At 47.5% G+C, this 17,874-nt stretch overlaps 2 protein-coding genes across 2 annotated transcripts in view; one reads left to right on the top strand and one right to left on the bottom strand.

Moving 5' to 3' along the window:
- The window catches only part of LOC144106178 (putative sodium-dependent multivitamin transporter), a 107,542-nt gene that overhangs the window by 24,560 nt on the left and 65,108 nt on the right, over positions 1 to 17,874 (top strand). The window contains exon 3 of the mRNA XM_077638916.1: positions 13,042 to 13,514. Coding sequence (XP_077495042.1) covers positions 13,137 to 13,514 — 378 coding nt within the window. The 5' untranslated portion in view covers positions 13,042 to 13,136. The remainder of the gene's footprint in view (positions 1 to 13,041; positions 13,515 to 17,874) is intronic.
- On the bottom strand, positions 7,251 to 11,311 carry LOC144108628 (uncharacterized). The gene is made up of 2 exons (XM_077641817.1): positions 9,730 to 11,311; positions 7,251 to 7,394 (listed from the first exon to the last, which is right to left on the bottom strand). Exons 1-2 carry the CDS (start codon positions 11,128 to 11,130, stop codon positions 7,251 to 7,253), a joined length of 1,545 nt encoding a protein of 514 aa, XP_077497943.1. The 5' UTR covers positions 11,131 to 11,311.

Below are 17,874 nucleotides of genomic sequence, written 5' to 3'. Positions count from 1 at the left end.
GCTTTGTAAAATGTCAAGGTGTATCTCTACCGAAGGTAAAAATTGCAGCAAAAAATTTATGCCAACGTTTAAACCTTGATAAGCTCTCCCGCCTTATAAATGATAGCAGCAAGTTGTCCCTCACAATGTTCTTCAGCGCAAAAACGCATAAACTCGCATGCCCGCTTCGCGTAATTGTGTCAGAGGAAGACACGTGGCAAAAATGTGTTGCAAGGTTTTTGCAAACAAAATTTGACTTGCTCTCACTTAATGACCGTTTTCTGGTGAAAACTTTGAACGACACTATTCAATTTCTGCAGCAAGGCCGGACCAAGGCATTCCTTGGGTTTTCTATAGATGTGAAAGACCTGTATTATTCGATTCCTCACGATGACCTCATACGGTGTGTAAGTGATTGTATCGACCATCATGGTGATGTTGCTTTCCAAAATGCATGCGGTTGTTCTGTCGGTGGTTTTTTAGAACTGCTTTCTACTTACCTGAAATCCAGCTACACCGAATGGAATGGGTCGCTGTTTATTCAAAAACAAGGTACTTGCATAGGGTCTTGTATCGCCCCCATTCTGAGTGACCTGTACCTGGCTATGCATGACAGAGTGTTGAATGAGAAACTCAAAAATTTGCCAGTTCTAAAAATATTTAGATATGTGGACGATTACCTCATTTCCCTAGACTGTCAAAACGATGCCTTTCTGCTTGAAGTTCGCAAGGTGTTATACCTTTTCAGTGCAACTTTGTCTCCTCTGGTTTTGACGCACGAAGTACCGAAAAATGGCTCCATCCGCTTTTTCGAGTTACTTCTTTTTACGCCGCAACATGTCTGCTGGAATTTCCAACTAAGGGACAATAAGCTTGTTCTGCCATACGATGCTGCCCATTCAAAACTCGTCAAACGAAACATAGTCCAGTCTGCATTCAATAACGCACTGAAGAAATCCTGTGAGCACTGTCAAGAAAAGAGTTTTCAGAACCAGGTGCAGAGATTACGTCAATCCGGATACCCGCCGTTGCTTCTAGTCTCCGTAGCTGAAAAAATGTTAAACAAAATGCAGTGTACAAACGCCCCCCCCCCCCCCCCCCCCCCCCGGTCGCATGCAAGGAAGCGCAAAAAGAAACTCGCCATTTTTCCTTATGTACACCAGCTTTCTCACAACCTAAAAAGGATTGTACAAAAAGTGGGAGTGAGCGTTGTTTTTTCAGCCCCTCGCCGCCTCTCCAGACTCTGCAGGAGAGTGAACGGTACTGGCGAAAAAGTTCGCGAATACACAGTTCGGTATCGTGATCCTTTCGTAGGTTGCTGCACAGGAGTTGTTTACTCCATCCCTTTATCTTGCGGCAGGGAATACATCGGCCAGACAGGTCGATGTATTAATAAACGACTGATCGAACACAACTCTAACTCCAGCAACTTAGCCGTCCACGTTCGTGACTGCAGTCCTTGTCGCAGGTGCCCTCCGATGTATAAGGCAACAAAAATTCTGGCAAAGAGCAGCAACCAACTCACTCGGGAGATAATTGAGGCCGGTTTCATTAACAAGCAGCAAGACGCCTGCGTCAGTACACCCTCAATAGCCCTGTTGGAAAAAGAGTTTGAGCTTCTCTCCGATTCACTTTAATTTCTTGGTGCCGTGGTTCCCTACACGGCTCCTTTTCACAACCCATTGTTTTTGCCACTACTCTTTAAATATCTTTAGGGACGCCACTTCCATTCCTTTCTTCTAGTTTTCATCCCTCTCTTAGCTTTGCTCTTTTAGGTCGATATTATGGTTAGCCCTCTTCCCCTGTTAGGCCATGTTCTTTGTTAGCTAGCACTACATCTTTTTAGGCCGTGTTCTTCGTTGGCTTTCATCGCCCGCTTTTAGGCTGTTAATTGTTTTCCCATTCCAACCACCCTTTCAGCTCATTCTCATTATGCATGTCTTCACGCCGTTTACCGCGATTTTAATGTCGATTTTGCGTTTTTTGCCTTTTGATTTTTATTGTTCTTTTCATCCCTGTCATCGCCGGCCGCACAGGGCTGCCGGTGTGTGTAGATAGTTCTTTTTTTTTTTGCCAAGAGTTCTTATTGCGCCCCTTCCACCGTCCCCTCTCCCTTTCGCTGCTACGATTTGATTTCGATTTGAATGGGGGTGTGCCTGATGTTTGGCCAACCGGAGCGGGTCGTGCCCCTATATGTCTTTTGGTTCTGCATGGTGTGGATTCAAAGAAATGCGCCTGCGCACTGCTCCTGCTTTTTTGCTTGTGTTTTTTGGCTTTGAATTGCGCGTGCGCCCTGTAATCACTGCTGTCTTGGGTCACTGTACAAAAACGTGCGGATCGTCTTCCTTTAATATTAAAGTTGTTAGTTCAGGAGGAGGAGGCGGAAAAACTTTATTTATATTGGATATTAAAATGTGTTATTAGCGGTCACGGGCTGTCTTCTTCATCTTCCGATGAGTTATTGCAGAACGTCTTAACAGGGTTGGGGCCCCTGGTCCAGGGTTCCACTGAGGTATGCCGCCAGGTAGGCTCTCCGCACCAATCCGCGCTGGACGGCCGGGTCCTCGCTGGAGAACATCCCCTCCCACTGTTCCGCACTCGGGTTTTTGTTTATTGCAGCTAGATCCTTGTTTTTCTGACACACCCACGTTATGTGCATTAACGTAGGTTTTTCTCCACACCACGGACATTTGCTGCTGTATTGCGTGGGGTAGATTTTACTTAAGGTATTTAGATTGGGGAAAGTCCCCGTTTGCAGCAGCCTCCGGCCTACTGCATCTTGTTGGTGTAGGCTGTTATGGGGTGGCGGATATTTGAGTCGCGTTCCCCTGTGATAGTTTAGATTGTCTTAGTAGCTCAGGGGTACCGGGTCTGCTGCTGGGTTGTCGAGGTCAGTTTGAGTAGAGGCTCGGTTTGTGTGCTCTCGAGCAATCCTATCTGCCTCTACGTTCCCGGCGATCCCGGTGTGTCCTGGCACCCACATGATTACGTGTTGATTACGTGTGTGTGTTAGTTCAGCGCACTGTGTGTCTCGTCTTCCCTTCGTCTGTCGTCTGCCAGCGCTACAATGTTCAGACTGTCAAACCAACAAGCTCAGCAACACACCCTGAGCACTGAGCGCCTAATAAGCACGGCTACTAAAAAATAATGGTTTGAAGATTTGAAACAGAAAAATCCCAAACAAGTTGATGCACGAAAAAGTCAACAAGGCCGATTACACCAGACTCTAGAGGAAGAAATAGGTTATCGGGACGCGTGGGTTCCCACTGAGAACGCCATAGGAATGTAGCATAAATTCTGCGCATCACCTGCACTTTCTTCCTCGCACAGTAGAGAACCTGCAGCACATAGGCAAGCTTAGCAAATAAAAATATGTTGCAGACTTGAGCTTCCAAGCATGCGTTTGTCGTCTCATGGAGACTATCTGTGAATTCCAGTAGGCTCCACTGTTGCGAATTTGGTGAAGAGGAACCCCTAGGTAGTGAAGGGTCCCGCTGTCCCAGCTTATGCCACCATAATGACGCGGTTGCACCCCAATGGCCCAACCAAAACCCCTTGGATTTGCCTAGATCACGGTGTAAGAGTAGGCTGGGTGAGCGAACGCTAAGGAAGAGGCGCCGCTCCGCGCCGAGAGGATAGTGCAGTAGTTAGCCGGCAGTTCAAAAGAGGGCACACCAAACTGTTGCCCGCTCAAGGTATTATTATTATTATTATTATCATTATTATTATTATTATTATTATTATTATTATTATTATTATTATTACTATTATTATTATTATTATTATTATTATTATTATTATTATTATATCATTATTATTATTATTGTTTTTGTGGAAACGAAATGGCGCAGTATCTGTCTCATATATCGGCGTACACCTGAACCGCGCCGTAAGGGAAGGGATAAAGGAGGGAGTGAAAGGAGAAAGGAAGAGAGAGGTGCCGTAGTGGAGGGCTCCGGAATAATTTCGACCACCTGGGGATCTTTAACGTGCACTGACATCGCACAGTACACGGGCGCCTTAGCGTTTTTCCTCCATAAAAACGCAGCCGCCGCGGTCGGGTTCGAGTTTTGCAGCGAATAATTTTTGGTTCATGTATGAAATAAACACATAAGGTTCTACCTGGGATCTAAATTTTAATGTGCTACGGAAAACACCCACTCATCATGTTCACAGAAATCGCATGAAGTTCTCGCGTAACCGAACTAAGGCAAGCGTTCAGCCGCTTTCACATACAGACATTCATTTCCCCATGGGTGGGCCGTAGCCGCTGGATTCTCAAACGCGACTGCTAACTTGATGCGCCTTTCTACCTCATTCTTGAGTGAGAAGTAAATTCGGTCCATGTCGTAACCGAGAAAAGTGGAAAACTATGTAATATTGGCTTGCTTGGTTCGTGCTGCAGCAGAGCTTCTCCGTAGCGTTATCCGTCGTCTTGCGTGAGCGTCGATAAAGGGGCTTTACGCCCGGCCTGAGCTGCGGACAACTTTTTCAGAGTTAACGATGATTCACAGTGTAACAAACGTCTAAAAACCAGCTGATGACCGCAACTTTTCTGGGAGCTGCATACGGAGACGCTCTGCTAAAGCCACGAACGGCACCGCTACGAGCGCAAGTTGGAAGCGCCATCTGTCGAGCGAGAAGGAAGCACAATAGTATTGTGCAATGGATGGCGGCGGCGTTGGCTCACCTAAGCTATGTCTTTCACCATGGCCTAGATTAAGAGCCGCACCTGATACCTCGTAAAACTGTTCAGTCAAATGTAACGCCTCAAGCACACTTTTGTCAGAGACTGTAACTGTTTGTTGAACTGTAACCGCGTCTTTTGTTACGCAGTTACAGTTCAACACATGCTATGACATCACGATGCCAGGAAAACGAAGCACTTGCACTAATCGCAGAACCACTGCTGTGATAGGTGAATAGTTCATTCACTGCGGCTCTGTGTTGTCGAATTTCTTCAAATGGGGTGCTTTTGTGGGTGCTGAAATCGTGACGGGGAGCCCTTATTCACCAGTCAATAAATAACGAGGCCTTTGATTATAGCTCAGTAATAAGGCACCGGGGAAAACTGATTTTCAAAGCGAAATAAGAATTTCTCAACTCGCTTTTCCATGTTTACATGAAATATTTTGCCCTGAAGTCAGGACTTATAAATGAACTCATCTACCTTCGTGAGTGAGCAAACCAGGAGCTTGGAAAAAGTATCCTAACTGTCCAGATGACTGCCTGGTGTTGTGAAATATTCTAAGAGCACAATGCCATTCTTAATGATTGCCAAAAGATTGCTAAAACACCGTGTATTTTAGATGCACTGTGACTGTGCTCCTCCGGAAGTCAGGAAGGCAGCCATGCAAGTCAGGAAGGGTGTCAGGCAGGCAGCCATGACATCCCCACTACTGCGCACCGAGCGTTTGTAGGAAATATTCAGAGAATTGGATTGAGAAATGTTGGTGATAAATGTTGGCGAAGAGTAGCTCTGTAAACTCCGATTATCTGATGGCATAGCCCTTCTAAGTGTCAGCACTAGAGTGCAAATTGCACAGCATCACTGAGGACCTAACGCTGTGACTACGTCAGGCGTTACTGCTTCCGTGGAAGTCATGAACTCAGACAACCTAGGGTTAGCTATTTACAACGCGCTGCAAGGATTGCGGATTAGTCATGGCAAGATGATGATGCAATATGGGGCACCTGCAGCAATTTACGTAAAGTTTCATCTAGGTGCATACAAAAAATTCACTCCAAACTGAAGGGACACCTCCTGGACCCGAGTCAGGCGTCGTTACTCGCTTTAGAGCCGAATAAAATAGTTCCCTAAGGCGTGTCGTCACGGGACGCGCATGATAGGCAGATCACTTCCAGCTGCAGAGACTAAGCGAGCAAGTAAAGGGACAGCGGCATTCATCGGCGCCGACGAAGGCAAAGTTTCTAAAAACACCTCGTACTGACAAATTCATACTGACGCTGTTCTGTGACTGTAGAAGGCCGACCGTGGAGCATTACATCTCCGTAAGGCATCAGTGCGCACAGTGATTCGTGCTGTGACCTCACAAGTACCAAATTAAAACTGCTAAATTTCTAACTATTACTTATATGCCTGGTGGGAAACAGTTAGGTTCGAAACTCGCAATTAGTATGAGCGACATGAGGTCCTATAACGTTTCAATACCTCTATAACCTTCGGTGCTGAGGTCAACAAATTTTGATCATCTCGTGCACGATTCAAAAGGTGTGCCGCAGTGGAGTCCGCATGGCAGCCACCACTAGATCATTTCACTCCATGAGACCGCCGCGGTGCATCAGTGGTAATGGCACTCGGCTGCTGACCCGAAAGACACGGTTTCGATCCCGGCCGTGGAGGCCTAATTTTGATGGAGGCGATAATCTAGAGGCCCGTCGGCTGTGCGATGTCAGCGCATGTTAAAGAACCCCAAGCGGTCGATTTTTCCGGAGCCCTTCACTACGGCGTCCCTCATAGCCTGTCTCTTTCGGACGTTAAACCCCCATAAACAATTTCACTCCATGAATGGCACGCTTATGACATGATCTTTCCGCTCCCCGTGGGCTAGAGCTGCGAGCAGAGGAGAGCAGCCTACCGCGGGCAGGACAGAGAAGGTTATGTGACAACTGTGTCATTGAGTTACGCGTATTGATGGGCGTTGCTGTGCTCCCAGTAGTTGGGTGGTTTTGGAATGGTATGCGAGATTGCTAAAATTTGTTAAGCCACAGCACAGAGGGAGGTCGCGTTTACGCAATTCTAAAAACTGGTTTAGCTCATACCTACGGCCAGCCACAAATTTGTATTTACAACCCGGCATATAACCGTAATAGCTGAAGACATCACTCGTGGTATTTATAAACCAAGTTACTAGATACCATTACTCACCTCTTGTTTTCTTGCATCCGCCAACGTCGCTTGCAGTTAGTATGCCGTAGAAACCATTTTTACACTTGAAAAATTCAATTTTTTCAATACGTAGTGGTTGAGTTTGCTGAAACCCCCTGTTAAGCGTTGCAAAGAAGACGCAGCGTTCAGAGGAACACGTGCCTTGAGACAAGAGTTTGATTTGTGTTGTGTATCAGACGGACGCCAGGCTGGAACTGAACAAACGTTTATTGAGACAGTGCCTTTTTATAGGCCGATGAACATGTGATCTGCCGACGACTGCTTGCGTGGCTGATAAGCGATACATGAAAATGCAGTTTAAAACATGCGCTATCAGTATACCACACTCCTTTCTCCTAAGATTTGCACAATCCAAAACGGACTAGCTAGCCATTAATGCCATAACGCAGGACAGGCCGTCGAACACGCGTTGATCTTCGCGGCTCGACCGGTACTTGGGTGGCTTGGCCTGGACTCGCCCCAGGGGTTGCTTCTGGGCTAGCAGACAGCGGCTGTGGCTGCCTGGCTGTAGGAGGAAGCCTGACGTGGTAGTCCTCACTTGTGACTGGGTCAACTACGAGCCGCGTCCAGGCGCTCCTCAACTGGTTGCGGTGCCTGTGATGACGCTCGCCGTTGTTTAGCTGTACCACGTACGACACCGGACCTCTGACTGCCACAACACTGGCAGCCTTCCACCTTGGACCTGGGCAAAAGCTTTTAGCGTAGACCGCGTCACCGACCCGAAACCTCTTAGTCTCCGGTCGTTGTAACTCAGGCGCGTGTTGCCGGTCCGGATGGAGTCTGTCTAACGCTGACCTCAGTCTTCGTCCGAACATTAACTCTGCTGGCGATTTTCCCGTGACCGAATGTGGCGTTGTGTGTTGCTTAAACAGAAACCGGGAAATCTTGCACTGTGTCGAACCTTCCTGCTGCTTCTTCAATGCTTCTTTAACTTCTCTTACCATCCTCTCCGCCCTACCATTGCTGGCTGGATGATAAGGTGCAGTGAAAATTGCACGCACGCCATTACACTTCAAAAACATTTGCAACTCTGTGCTAGTGAAAGCTGTGCCGTTATCTGAAACGATAACGTCCGGTACACCATGTGTCGCAAACATCTTCCTTAAGCTGTTGACGACAGCCGTAGCTTTCATGGATGGCATGATTTCGACTTCAGCCCAATTGCTGTACGCGTCTACCACGACTAAGAAAACGGCTCCTTTGACTGGGCCAGCGAAATCAATGTGCAGTCGACTCCAAGGCTGATCTGGCTTGATCCAAAAATGCACTGAAGCCTTGGCATCACTTTGCCGGTTATTCTGGCACGGATGACAGTGCCGAACAAACTCCTCAATTTCGTGGTCCATCTTCGGCCACCACATGAGCCCTCTAGCTGATGCTTTCATGGCACTCATCCCTGGATGATTTGCATGCAGGAGTTGCAGCACATTCTCTCTTGCTGCGGTTGGAATTATGACGCGATTCCCCCACAGTATGCAATCACGATGCAATGACAACTCCGACCGTCTCACCTCATAAGGCGCAAACTTGCTGTCCACTTGTGTTGACGGCCAGCCACTGAGTAGCCATTCCTTTACCCGGGATAGAACGGAGTCCTTTTTGATCAGCGCAGCAATGTCCGCCGCTTGCAGCGGTGCGCAGTCGACCGCTTCCAACAAGAGCACGTCCCCAAGCGGTCTTGGCTCGTCCTCGTCTCCCGGGGCTGGTAGACGACTGAGTGCATCGGCGTTGGAGTTGTCTTGGCCTCGTCTGTACTCAAGGTGGTAGTTATACGCAGACAACAGTAAAATCCAACGCAGCATTCTGGGCGACACAACTTCGGGCACTCGCTTGTCCGTGTTAAACAGGCCGAGTAACGGCTTGTGGTCTGTTATCACTGTAAATTCTCGCCCAGCTAGGTACTGGTGGAACTTTTTTACGCCAAAGACCACAGCCAAACCCTCTCTATCAATCTGAGCATAGTTGCGTTCACTGACGCCAAGAGTGCGAGAAGCATAAGCTATGGGCTGCTCCTTCCAGTCATCCGCACGATGGGCTAGCACTGCCCCCACCCCCACAGGCGATGCGTCGCAGCACAAAATTAAAGGACGCTTGCAATCGTAGGGCACAAGTACGGCGTCTGAGCTGAGTAAATTTTTCAGTCTCTCAAAAGCCCGCTGATGCTCACCTGTCCACTTCCATTCGTGGTCACGGTCTAGCAGTCGATAAAGCGGTTCGGCCGCTTCCGTCCTGCCCTTGAGGAAACTGCTGTAGAAATTCAGCAATCCCAAAAAGGCTTGCAGCTCCTTTTTGCTTGCGGGCGCAGGCGCTTGCTGGATGGCGTCCGTCTTGCTTCGGCTGGGATGTACTCCTGAGTCATCAATCCTGTGTCCCAAGAATTCGATGCTCGTCTGGTTAAATTCACACTTGTCCTTGTTTACTCGTAGCTGTGCCTTCTGCAGACGCGATAGCACAGTCTCTAATCTCTCGGCGTGCTCTTCGGCGTTACATCCAGAAATTAATATGTCATCCAGATAAGCTTTCACTCCGGGAACGCCCGCTAACAGCGTGTCGATGACTCGTTGAAAAACCCAAGGTGCGACCGAAATGCCAAACGGCAGCCGCTTAACCTTGTACAGTCCCTTTATCGTGTTAACTGTGAGCACCTCAGCCGTCTCGTCGTCTAGCGTAAGCTGCTGATAAGCTTGGGCTAGATCCAACTTGGTAAAAAACTTGCTTGAACTTAGAGCTGTGAGCATTTCCGCTGTAGTGGGCAAGGGGTATCCACTGCTCTTAATAGCTTTGTTTACGGTACTGCGATAGTCGCCGCAAAGACGTAAAGTTCCATCTTTTTTTCTTACCACTACCAGTGGTGTTGCCCAGTTGGAGTAGCTGACGGGCTCCCATACACCTTGTTGCACCAAGCGGTCCACTTCGTTGGCCACGTCGTCCTTGAGGGCCAATGGAACTGGTCGACTTTTGAGGAACACCGGTTGGGCGTCATCTTTCAGTTCGATGTGAACTGGCGGTCCGTTGAAGCCAGGAAGGTCTCTGCGAAACACCTCGGGAAATCGCGAAGGCACGTCCTCCACGTTTACTTGCTGTATACCCCGCAAGCCAATACCTAACGGGTTAAACCAGTTTCTCCCAATCAGGCTGTTGCCTTGCTTCTGTACTACGAGCAAAGGTAGCTTTGCCTTCCTGCCTTTGAATTCCACCAAGACACTTGCTTGACCCAGCACGGGTAACGGCTCCTTTGACCAGGTTACGATAGTTGTTCCAGAATCTTGCAGTGGTATTTTACCGTGATTCCTTTCAACAACCCTGAACGTATCTTCACTCACAATTGAGCACGATGCGCCAGAATCAACCTCCATCGGAACTTCTTGCCCTTCAATCGTTACTTGAACCATGAACTTCTGTTCTTGCTCATTCACTTCGCACAGGGAAAACAACGCACTCATTTCGTACACGCCCTTGCTCTTATCTCCTTTCTTCTTTTGCTCATACGCTGTCTTCCGAGCAGTTCTACTGTCGTCTTTCGACCGACAAGCCTTAGCTATATGTCCAACCCTTTTACAGTTGAAGCATGTCGCCTTTCTAAAACGGCACAAATGTGGAGCGTGCTTACCGTTGCACCGGTAACAGCTGGACCCCTCCGCTGGGGTGTCTTGCTTCGCACGGGTTGCTTGTACCATTTCCTGGCAGTCCGTCTCGTATCGACCGTGTTTGCGTATGTCTCGCTGTTGCTTAGCGGTTGCTTCTGCAGTTGTGGCCAAGTCATACGCAACCTTAAACGTAAGGCTGTGTTCTGCGAGAAGTCGCTGTTGAACCCCTTCGTTCCGGAGTCCGCATACGAAACGATCCCGCATCATGACGTCCAACGGGAGTTGGGCGCTGCCAAAACCGCAGTCTTCGGCTAGCTTCCGAAGCGCCGTGACGTAGTCCGCAACCGATTCCTCGGCAGCCTGGTTTCGCCTGTAGAACAAAAACCTTGCATACAGCTCCGAAGGCTTTGGATGCAGGTGCTTGCGAACGGCAGTCTTGATTTCTTCGTAGGTTGCTGCTGTCGGTCTTTCTGGCTTCACCAAAGTTACGATGAGCCCGTACACTTCTTCGCCGCAGCTGCTCAACAGGACTGCTCTTTTCTGCTCTTCTTTCGTTATCTGGTTCGCTTCGCAGAACATTTCCAGGCGCTCGACGTATTCGTCCCATGACGCGTTCGTGCCGAGACGATACTCGCCGATCCTGCCGACGGCCATCGCCGTCGCTGCCTCGTCGCCAACTGTTGTGTATCAGACGGACGCCAGGCTGGAACTGAACAAACGTTTATTGAGACAGTGCCTTTTTATAGGCCGATGAACATGTGATCTGCCGACGACTGCTTGCGTGGCTGATAAGCGATACATGAAAATGCAGTTTAAAACATGCGCTATCAGTATACCACAATTTCCTTTATTGGAGATTAACCAATCTATAGTCTTGGTTTAGGGCCTTTGCCTTTTATTGCTCGAATGCTGTTTCACCGGGATGAGAACCCTCTACGGACTGAGATGGGATCGATCCAGATACGTTTCGATAACTGAGTCCATCTATTGGAAAACAATTCCTTATACATTTTTTCCCTGATCGCTTGCAGTAGAGAAGTAAAGTTATTGATGTACGGCGTTCTTCCATTGAAGGCAACTTGGTGGGGATTGAGACATCCATGCGCCGAAATAACGGCTGCCTGAATGCCGGTCGTAAAGAGAGACACCAAAAAAGGAAACATAAAGGCGTTAACTATGGAATACCCGCTTGGATACCCTAGATGTGGAGAGAGGCACAAAGGAAGGGGAAGAGAAGAAGTATTTTGTAGTATGGGACATGTACATGCTTTCCTTCGGTTTGTATCAAGAAAGGACGCCAACAGTTAGTCTACAGTCTGGCGCAGAGGCCTGTGGTTGGTAAACATATCAGGAGCTCCGCGATACCTTTTATAACTCGCTACAAAACAGTTCACAACGGTTACTGATTCTTGGCGTTTGATACTGGACGTGACTCCATGCGGCTGTTAAGGAATGCATGAAAGAGTGACATCTCCTGTGTCATCTGTACACTTACATGTTCAGTACATAAAGTGGAACATAAAGAAGATTGCAATGAAATAAATCGAAAACGTACATTTTTTTTTGTCAAGAATTATGGCAGCAAGCTGTAAATTTGCTCAATTACACCTGAAAGCCAGACGCTGTGAGATACCGTTGAATAATAAGCCTGCATAGTCGGCGAGCGTACTTGTACAAGAAAAAGAGTTCACGGGAGCATCAGTCCAATTGGTAGCGGGGAAGTCCGTATCTACGCCAGTTTTGTGACTTCAAGTGAACTATCTGAACCTGAGTAATTCGAGTGAGTTGGAATAATATATTGATATTAGAAGGTTCAATAACTTCACTTTGAAATGATGAGAGCAGCGGTGAACTTGAAGTTTCAGAAAACAGGATGCGTAGAATGGAAGGATTACCATCGCGGCATACACGTTTTACTTCAGTACTGTCCGCTGCAGCCATAGGGCCGTCCATGATCATGCCTTTCCGCCATGACAGAAGCAACTTCGACAATAGGCTCCATGACGCCGCTGAAAGGCATCCCAGTTTCCACCTACTGTAGGCTTATGGTAGACTCGGGTGATTTTATATTTCCGAAGGCAAAAATAAGAAAGCCGGTGTTGCGTGTGCTCGTTCGAGAGCCGATTCAAGGCAACCATTCGATCTGTCTTTGCGATGGACAAGTAACTGCGCTGCCTTCTTAGTCACGGTTGCTGCAATTGTTTTCAAGATGCTTGCAAGACTGAAAAAAAATGCACGGAAGGTTTTACAACATGAGGGCAAGGCTCACTACAGCTGCCTGCTTACTCTCACGGCACCAGGCTAACGGCAAAATTTTACTAGATAGCGCTTTGTAGGCTGCATACATGAGCCGATTTACATGCGGTGTAATAAGCTGCTTTATAACTCGAGCTTTTCTTCTACGCGTTAGTACCTTCCAAGGCGGAATTCATATTTATAACGGTGTGCAATCGGTATTTTTGAAGTTGTTACCTAAATGCCCTCTGGCCGTAGAGTATCTTCGAGCGCGAGTCTTTAAAGCTGAAGCTAATGGGATGATTTTCTTTAATTTTATGTTTTTCTAAGACGCAGTGCCCCTTCAGCGAGAACAACCCCAAGGCTCCTCAGACACAGCTATAAAAAGTGGAAAATTTGTTAGGAGACAGAGGAGCGCGTCAACTATGGCTCTCCACATCCTCGACTATGCCATCTTTTGCGCTCTCACGGCGTCAAGCCTGGCACTGGGACTTTACTACTCTATACGCAAATGTTGTACAGGCGCTCAGCGAGGCCGTCAGAAACCTCCTACTTCAGTTTCCCCTCAAGCGCGGCAAGAGGAAGTGTTCCTGGGCGGTCGAAGCCTTCCCACCTGGTCCCTCGCAGTGTCCATGCTGGCATCTTCAGCGTCGGGAGTCGGCGTGGTCAGCATGTCAGCCCACCAGTACGCCTACGGCATGCACTTCCTCTGGGACAACGTGGCCATAGCGATGATGACGCCGTTCATTGTATTCTTCTTTCTGCCTGTGCTCTACCGACTCAAGGTCACATCAGTCTTCGAGGTAAGTCATCCGTACCTCCTTAAGACGTGGAGCTAGCCACACATGCTTGGGGGAGGGGGGGGGGGGGGCTGGATTCCGCTTAAGGCAAGGACACGTAACAGGATGCGATAAAACACTTTCTAGGGCGCCAGTTTTATTGTTTTCTTTTTTTTTTGCGAAACTGGAAGGTTGGTTCTCATTGTGCCTTATCCTGCAGCTGTTAGTTTGAAAACGCTGTGGGAGAACTCGTTGCGCACTCTCCGTATTGTATGCCGAATTATAATGAGCATGATAGCGATCGCAGGTCGGGAAATGACAGAAGCAAGCAAGAGATGCATCTCGAGCTCAAAAACATGTTCTGGCTGAAATTTGTGATTCTGCTTTTGTCATATTCCTGGAGGAATGTTATATTAGTCCGGCTCCAATACGTATACCTAGCTTAGAAACTTCTCTATGTTCACATGCGTGCAAATAGGCTGTTGCAGGACTCCAGGTTGTGAGGACTTCCAATATTCCGCCCAATCTGCCGCCATTCAAGTCATAAAAACGAAGATAGCGGAATATTTTAAATCAATCCTCTTTACATCAGAACAGGTATTACGTTCCATGTCATACGTCATGTGCAAGGCTGTCAAAGGTACATCTCTTTGCGCTGCCTACATCCACGATCAAAAAGTAGTGGGGAATTCCTTGTGGTAAGCGAAAAATAGTAGATATCTCGCCTGCAGGCCTATTGCGTGATACATTACTCATAAGCTTTACTACATGCGCTGTTATTGCTGACATCACGCTGCCACGAAACAAGAGCGGAGTAAGGCGTCTCTCTTGAATATTTCATGCGGAGTACTTCCGCTCAGCGTGGCAGAGCGCTGCACCTGACGTATGAAAGAGAGTGTAGAAGCAGCGTGAATACCCATAAAATACTGGAAGCAATTCATACAAGTAGATGATGAATTGTAATCACATGGTGGCGTTCAAGAAAATTCACCCCACTTAGTCACTTCGTTTTAAGCGGGTTCTGCACCGAGAAAAGTTAGTGGTCGTTTAACCATGAACATTATGGCAATAGTCTCCTTCTTTTGATTTATTAAACGCAGGAACAAACAAATGCACATAACTTTTTGCTGTCTTTCTGAAATTGCACTCTGTAAGTACGAAAAAGTAACCTGCAGCCGAACACTGTGAAATTTGTGTTATAGAAACTTCAAAAATGTCGCATTTTCACTATGCCCCGAGGCAAAATAAGAGAGTGCGCGGGGCAAGATACGACCATGTTTCGAAATTATACAATGCATAATCTCGCAATGAACGCACAATCTTGCAATAAATGCATCGAAAGGTGACTTTATGTGCACCTACACATTCTTTTTCGGCCTATACCAATCGCAATTTCTGTATTCAGACAGAAACTGGCGCTGTTTTGCTCCATGATCCGCTACGCAGACTTGGCAGTACTACAGCCAGGCTTCGCGTGCAGAGTGGCGACGTAAACCTTCTGAATTTCTTGCCTTATCCCTAAGCGTTTTTTTTTCGGTCTTAGATTCACAGTTGTTCCTCTTTTGCTTTGGAAATGTACGTGCAGTTTGGTTAGGTTATCAGGACGTGACCACGAGAATTTGGTCGTTATAGGAGGTCTGAGTGAACACGACTCAATTCATTGTCAGATTGCATTGCTCAAGTAGCCCTATTTTCCCCCAAAGAAAGAGTGCGTCCCCTTGCTTAAAGAGAAGCTTTCTGTAGTTCCTGTATTTCGCATTACCCAATTTACTCTTCTGCTATTCTGCGGCAGAAATCCTTTGCGACACCATGCGTTTGCGGGCATCAGCGCTCCTTGACGCTCTCCCGAGCTTTCTTCGTATGTTGTTCCTGCAAACTGGCAATGCTTTCCTTTTAACGCGATAAGGTGAAGGATACCGTTCAGCCGAGATCCCGGAGCAAGCATGTCGAGGAAATTGAGCGTGGTCAAGATAGCCTTCATGTCACAACCACAAGACCCAGAGCGGGTCATTCAAACTCGCCACTACTATCACACAGTACAACGGCGATGACGTCAGTACACAAATCCTCATTGGTTTGTAGGGTCTTGACGTCATTCCACCATCATTAAATAGTGCCTTTGAAGAAAGAATATCAATTTTTCTAAAAAGAAAAATGGCCGAGCCGCGACTGAAACCGCTGCCCATTTGGTCGTGAGCCGGGTGAACTACTCCTTTACACTGAGGAATGTTCGTACCACTTGGTTTAAGGGAGGAGTGTGTCTTGCGGTAAATATAAAGTAAAAATAAAAAATAAAAACAGAACAGAGTAAAATAAAGAACAGTGTCTGTGTCTGCGAAGTGATGGGCAAAGAGGACCCAAAGCCGCTTAAGGACCCCTTGACGCTATCGCGCGGGGCTTAAGTGTCCCCCGAATTTTTGAAGCGATAGCTGCATTACGGTAACATTTCGAGCCTTCAGCGTGGCGGTGCCGTCACGCTGTCACGTGCTTGGTCACGTGGTGTGGAGAAGCTGTCGGCGACGCGACGCCATAACTGATCACGTGGTTGGTCACGTGACCAGCCACGTTGTGCGGAGTAGCTGCTGCTGCGGGCAGCGCGGCGCGCCGGCGAAACCGAGCTGCCACAGCTGTGCGCATGCGCCGTCTCAAGTGGGACGAAGATGAAGAAAGAACGCCCAGCGAAACGGAGCGGCGGAAGACTGACTTTTCAATTCAACTGAGCACGTTCCACTCGGCCAGCTGTAGCTATAGCCTCACTCCAGGTTTAACCAGAGCTAAACGACCGCCAATGTTTGTACTCTAAGACCATACAGGAGAGTTACAAATGAAGTGCAGAGATTTGTACCAAGCAGTAAACCTTCACCGTGTCGGTAGGCTCACAGAACCTAATTATATCGCGTTCTGCCCGAAGTGTAGCCTTTTACTAATGGAATTCGCTTGTGATGACACGAGGCGATAATTTTATTACAGTTTGCGCAAGGTAAGACAAATAACAATTGCAATAAATAAAAACTTGTTAATTAAGGACCCTTTGTTTGTCTTGCTGGACAGCACCCAAAAAAGTGGCGTGCATAAATTCCCGCCTCTTCGAGCACTTTCTCGTAGACGATGTCTCACTTCGCAATTTTTCTTAGTTTTATTAGGACCGGTTTCCTTGGCCTTGAACTGGATTTCTCTGAAGATGTCGTGAGTGATGCTGGCTGAATAATCAGTTTTTTTAACTGCACATCCAAAAGTGACGCGTTGAAGTGACGTGGTCTGGCGACTTGTCCCGTCTCCCGTTTTGCTGTACACCTTCTGGCTAAAATTTAGCGAAGCGTAAAGCAAAACGGGAGATGGGATAAGTCGCGAGACCTTGTCACTTTACCGCGCCACTGCAGTCAAATAAACTGATTATTCAGACCTTCCCTAATTTTGTTTTGCCAGAATCTGTACATTTACACTTTTGACGACTTGCCGGTGACATAACTTTTATGTATTGCCCAGTTTTATGCTCGCCTTACTTTCTGAAGCCCATCAATTTTGTGACGCAACGACACGGATTACCGAAAGGCGCATGAGAAACATCTAAGGCGCACAGGTTCGAACGTGGCGGTGCGCTACGCAAAGCGAGAACTTTTAAGCTACCTTGCCCCGAGAATGCAGGCTTCCAGCCCTGACATGGATAGTACGCTGTTCTACTTTCCCCATAAACGTTTTGCAGAGAAATGCTATTAATACTCCGGCCTCAGCTACCTTGTAGTGATCTGGTTTCTGGGCGCAAACTATACGCCGGCTGCGGGAATTGGAGCATTTCGTAAGCGCACCGGGCTTCAGTGGGCATTATATTTATAGTTGAAGTCTTGGGCTAGTTTAATCACTGCAGATCAGTAATGGGTAACTCTTGATTTTGAGGCGGTACACAGAGCTCAATTTATTTCGTTGTTACATGAACATTTTGTTTTATTTAGCGGTCAATTATGTAATTAGGCTCAGCGTTCAGCTCAATACTAAGCAAAAATTTTGCATTTTATGTTGCTACACGGAAAAAAAGCAGCTGCGAAAAAAATAAACTTTGAGGACATAACCCCCCCCCCCCCCCCCCCCACTCCCCACCCCCCGAAATCAGACCGAACAGCATTTTCAGTTTCCATGCCTTTAATTCCACATTGTGCACTGTACGCCGGTGCCTTCCTGTCACTGCGTGAATTAAGCTCAATTAGCACAAGAAATTTTTCCAACTTGTCGGCTTCGAACATTCCTGTTCCCAAACGGATTCCTGTGCAGACACAATAGGGAGCGTCGTTACTCTGCACTAAGCGCTTTGGACCACACTAAAGCAGCATACGCAGGGAAAGAGAAACAAAAGACGTACATTTCACTAAACGCCTTAAAGGGAAACGCG

Source organism: Amblyomma americanum, chromosome 10 (assembly GCF_052857255.1).
Source record: "Amblyomma americanum isolate KBUSLIRL-KWMA chromosome 10, ASM5285725v1, whole genome shotgun sequence".
NCBI classification, from domain to species: domain Eukaryota; kingdom Metazoa; phylum Arthropoda; class Arachnida; order Ixodida; family Ixodidae; genus Amblyomma; species Amblyomma americanum.
The sequence above is the reverse complement of the archived record's forward strand: the minus strand, read 5'-3'. Positions and strand labels throughout refer to the sequence as shown.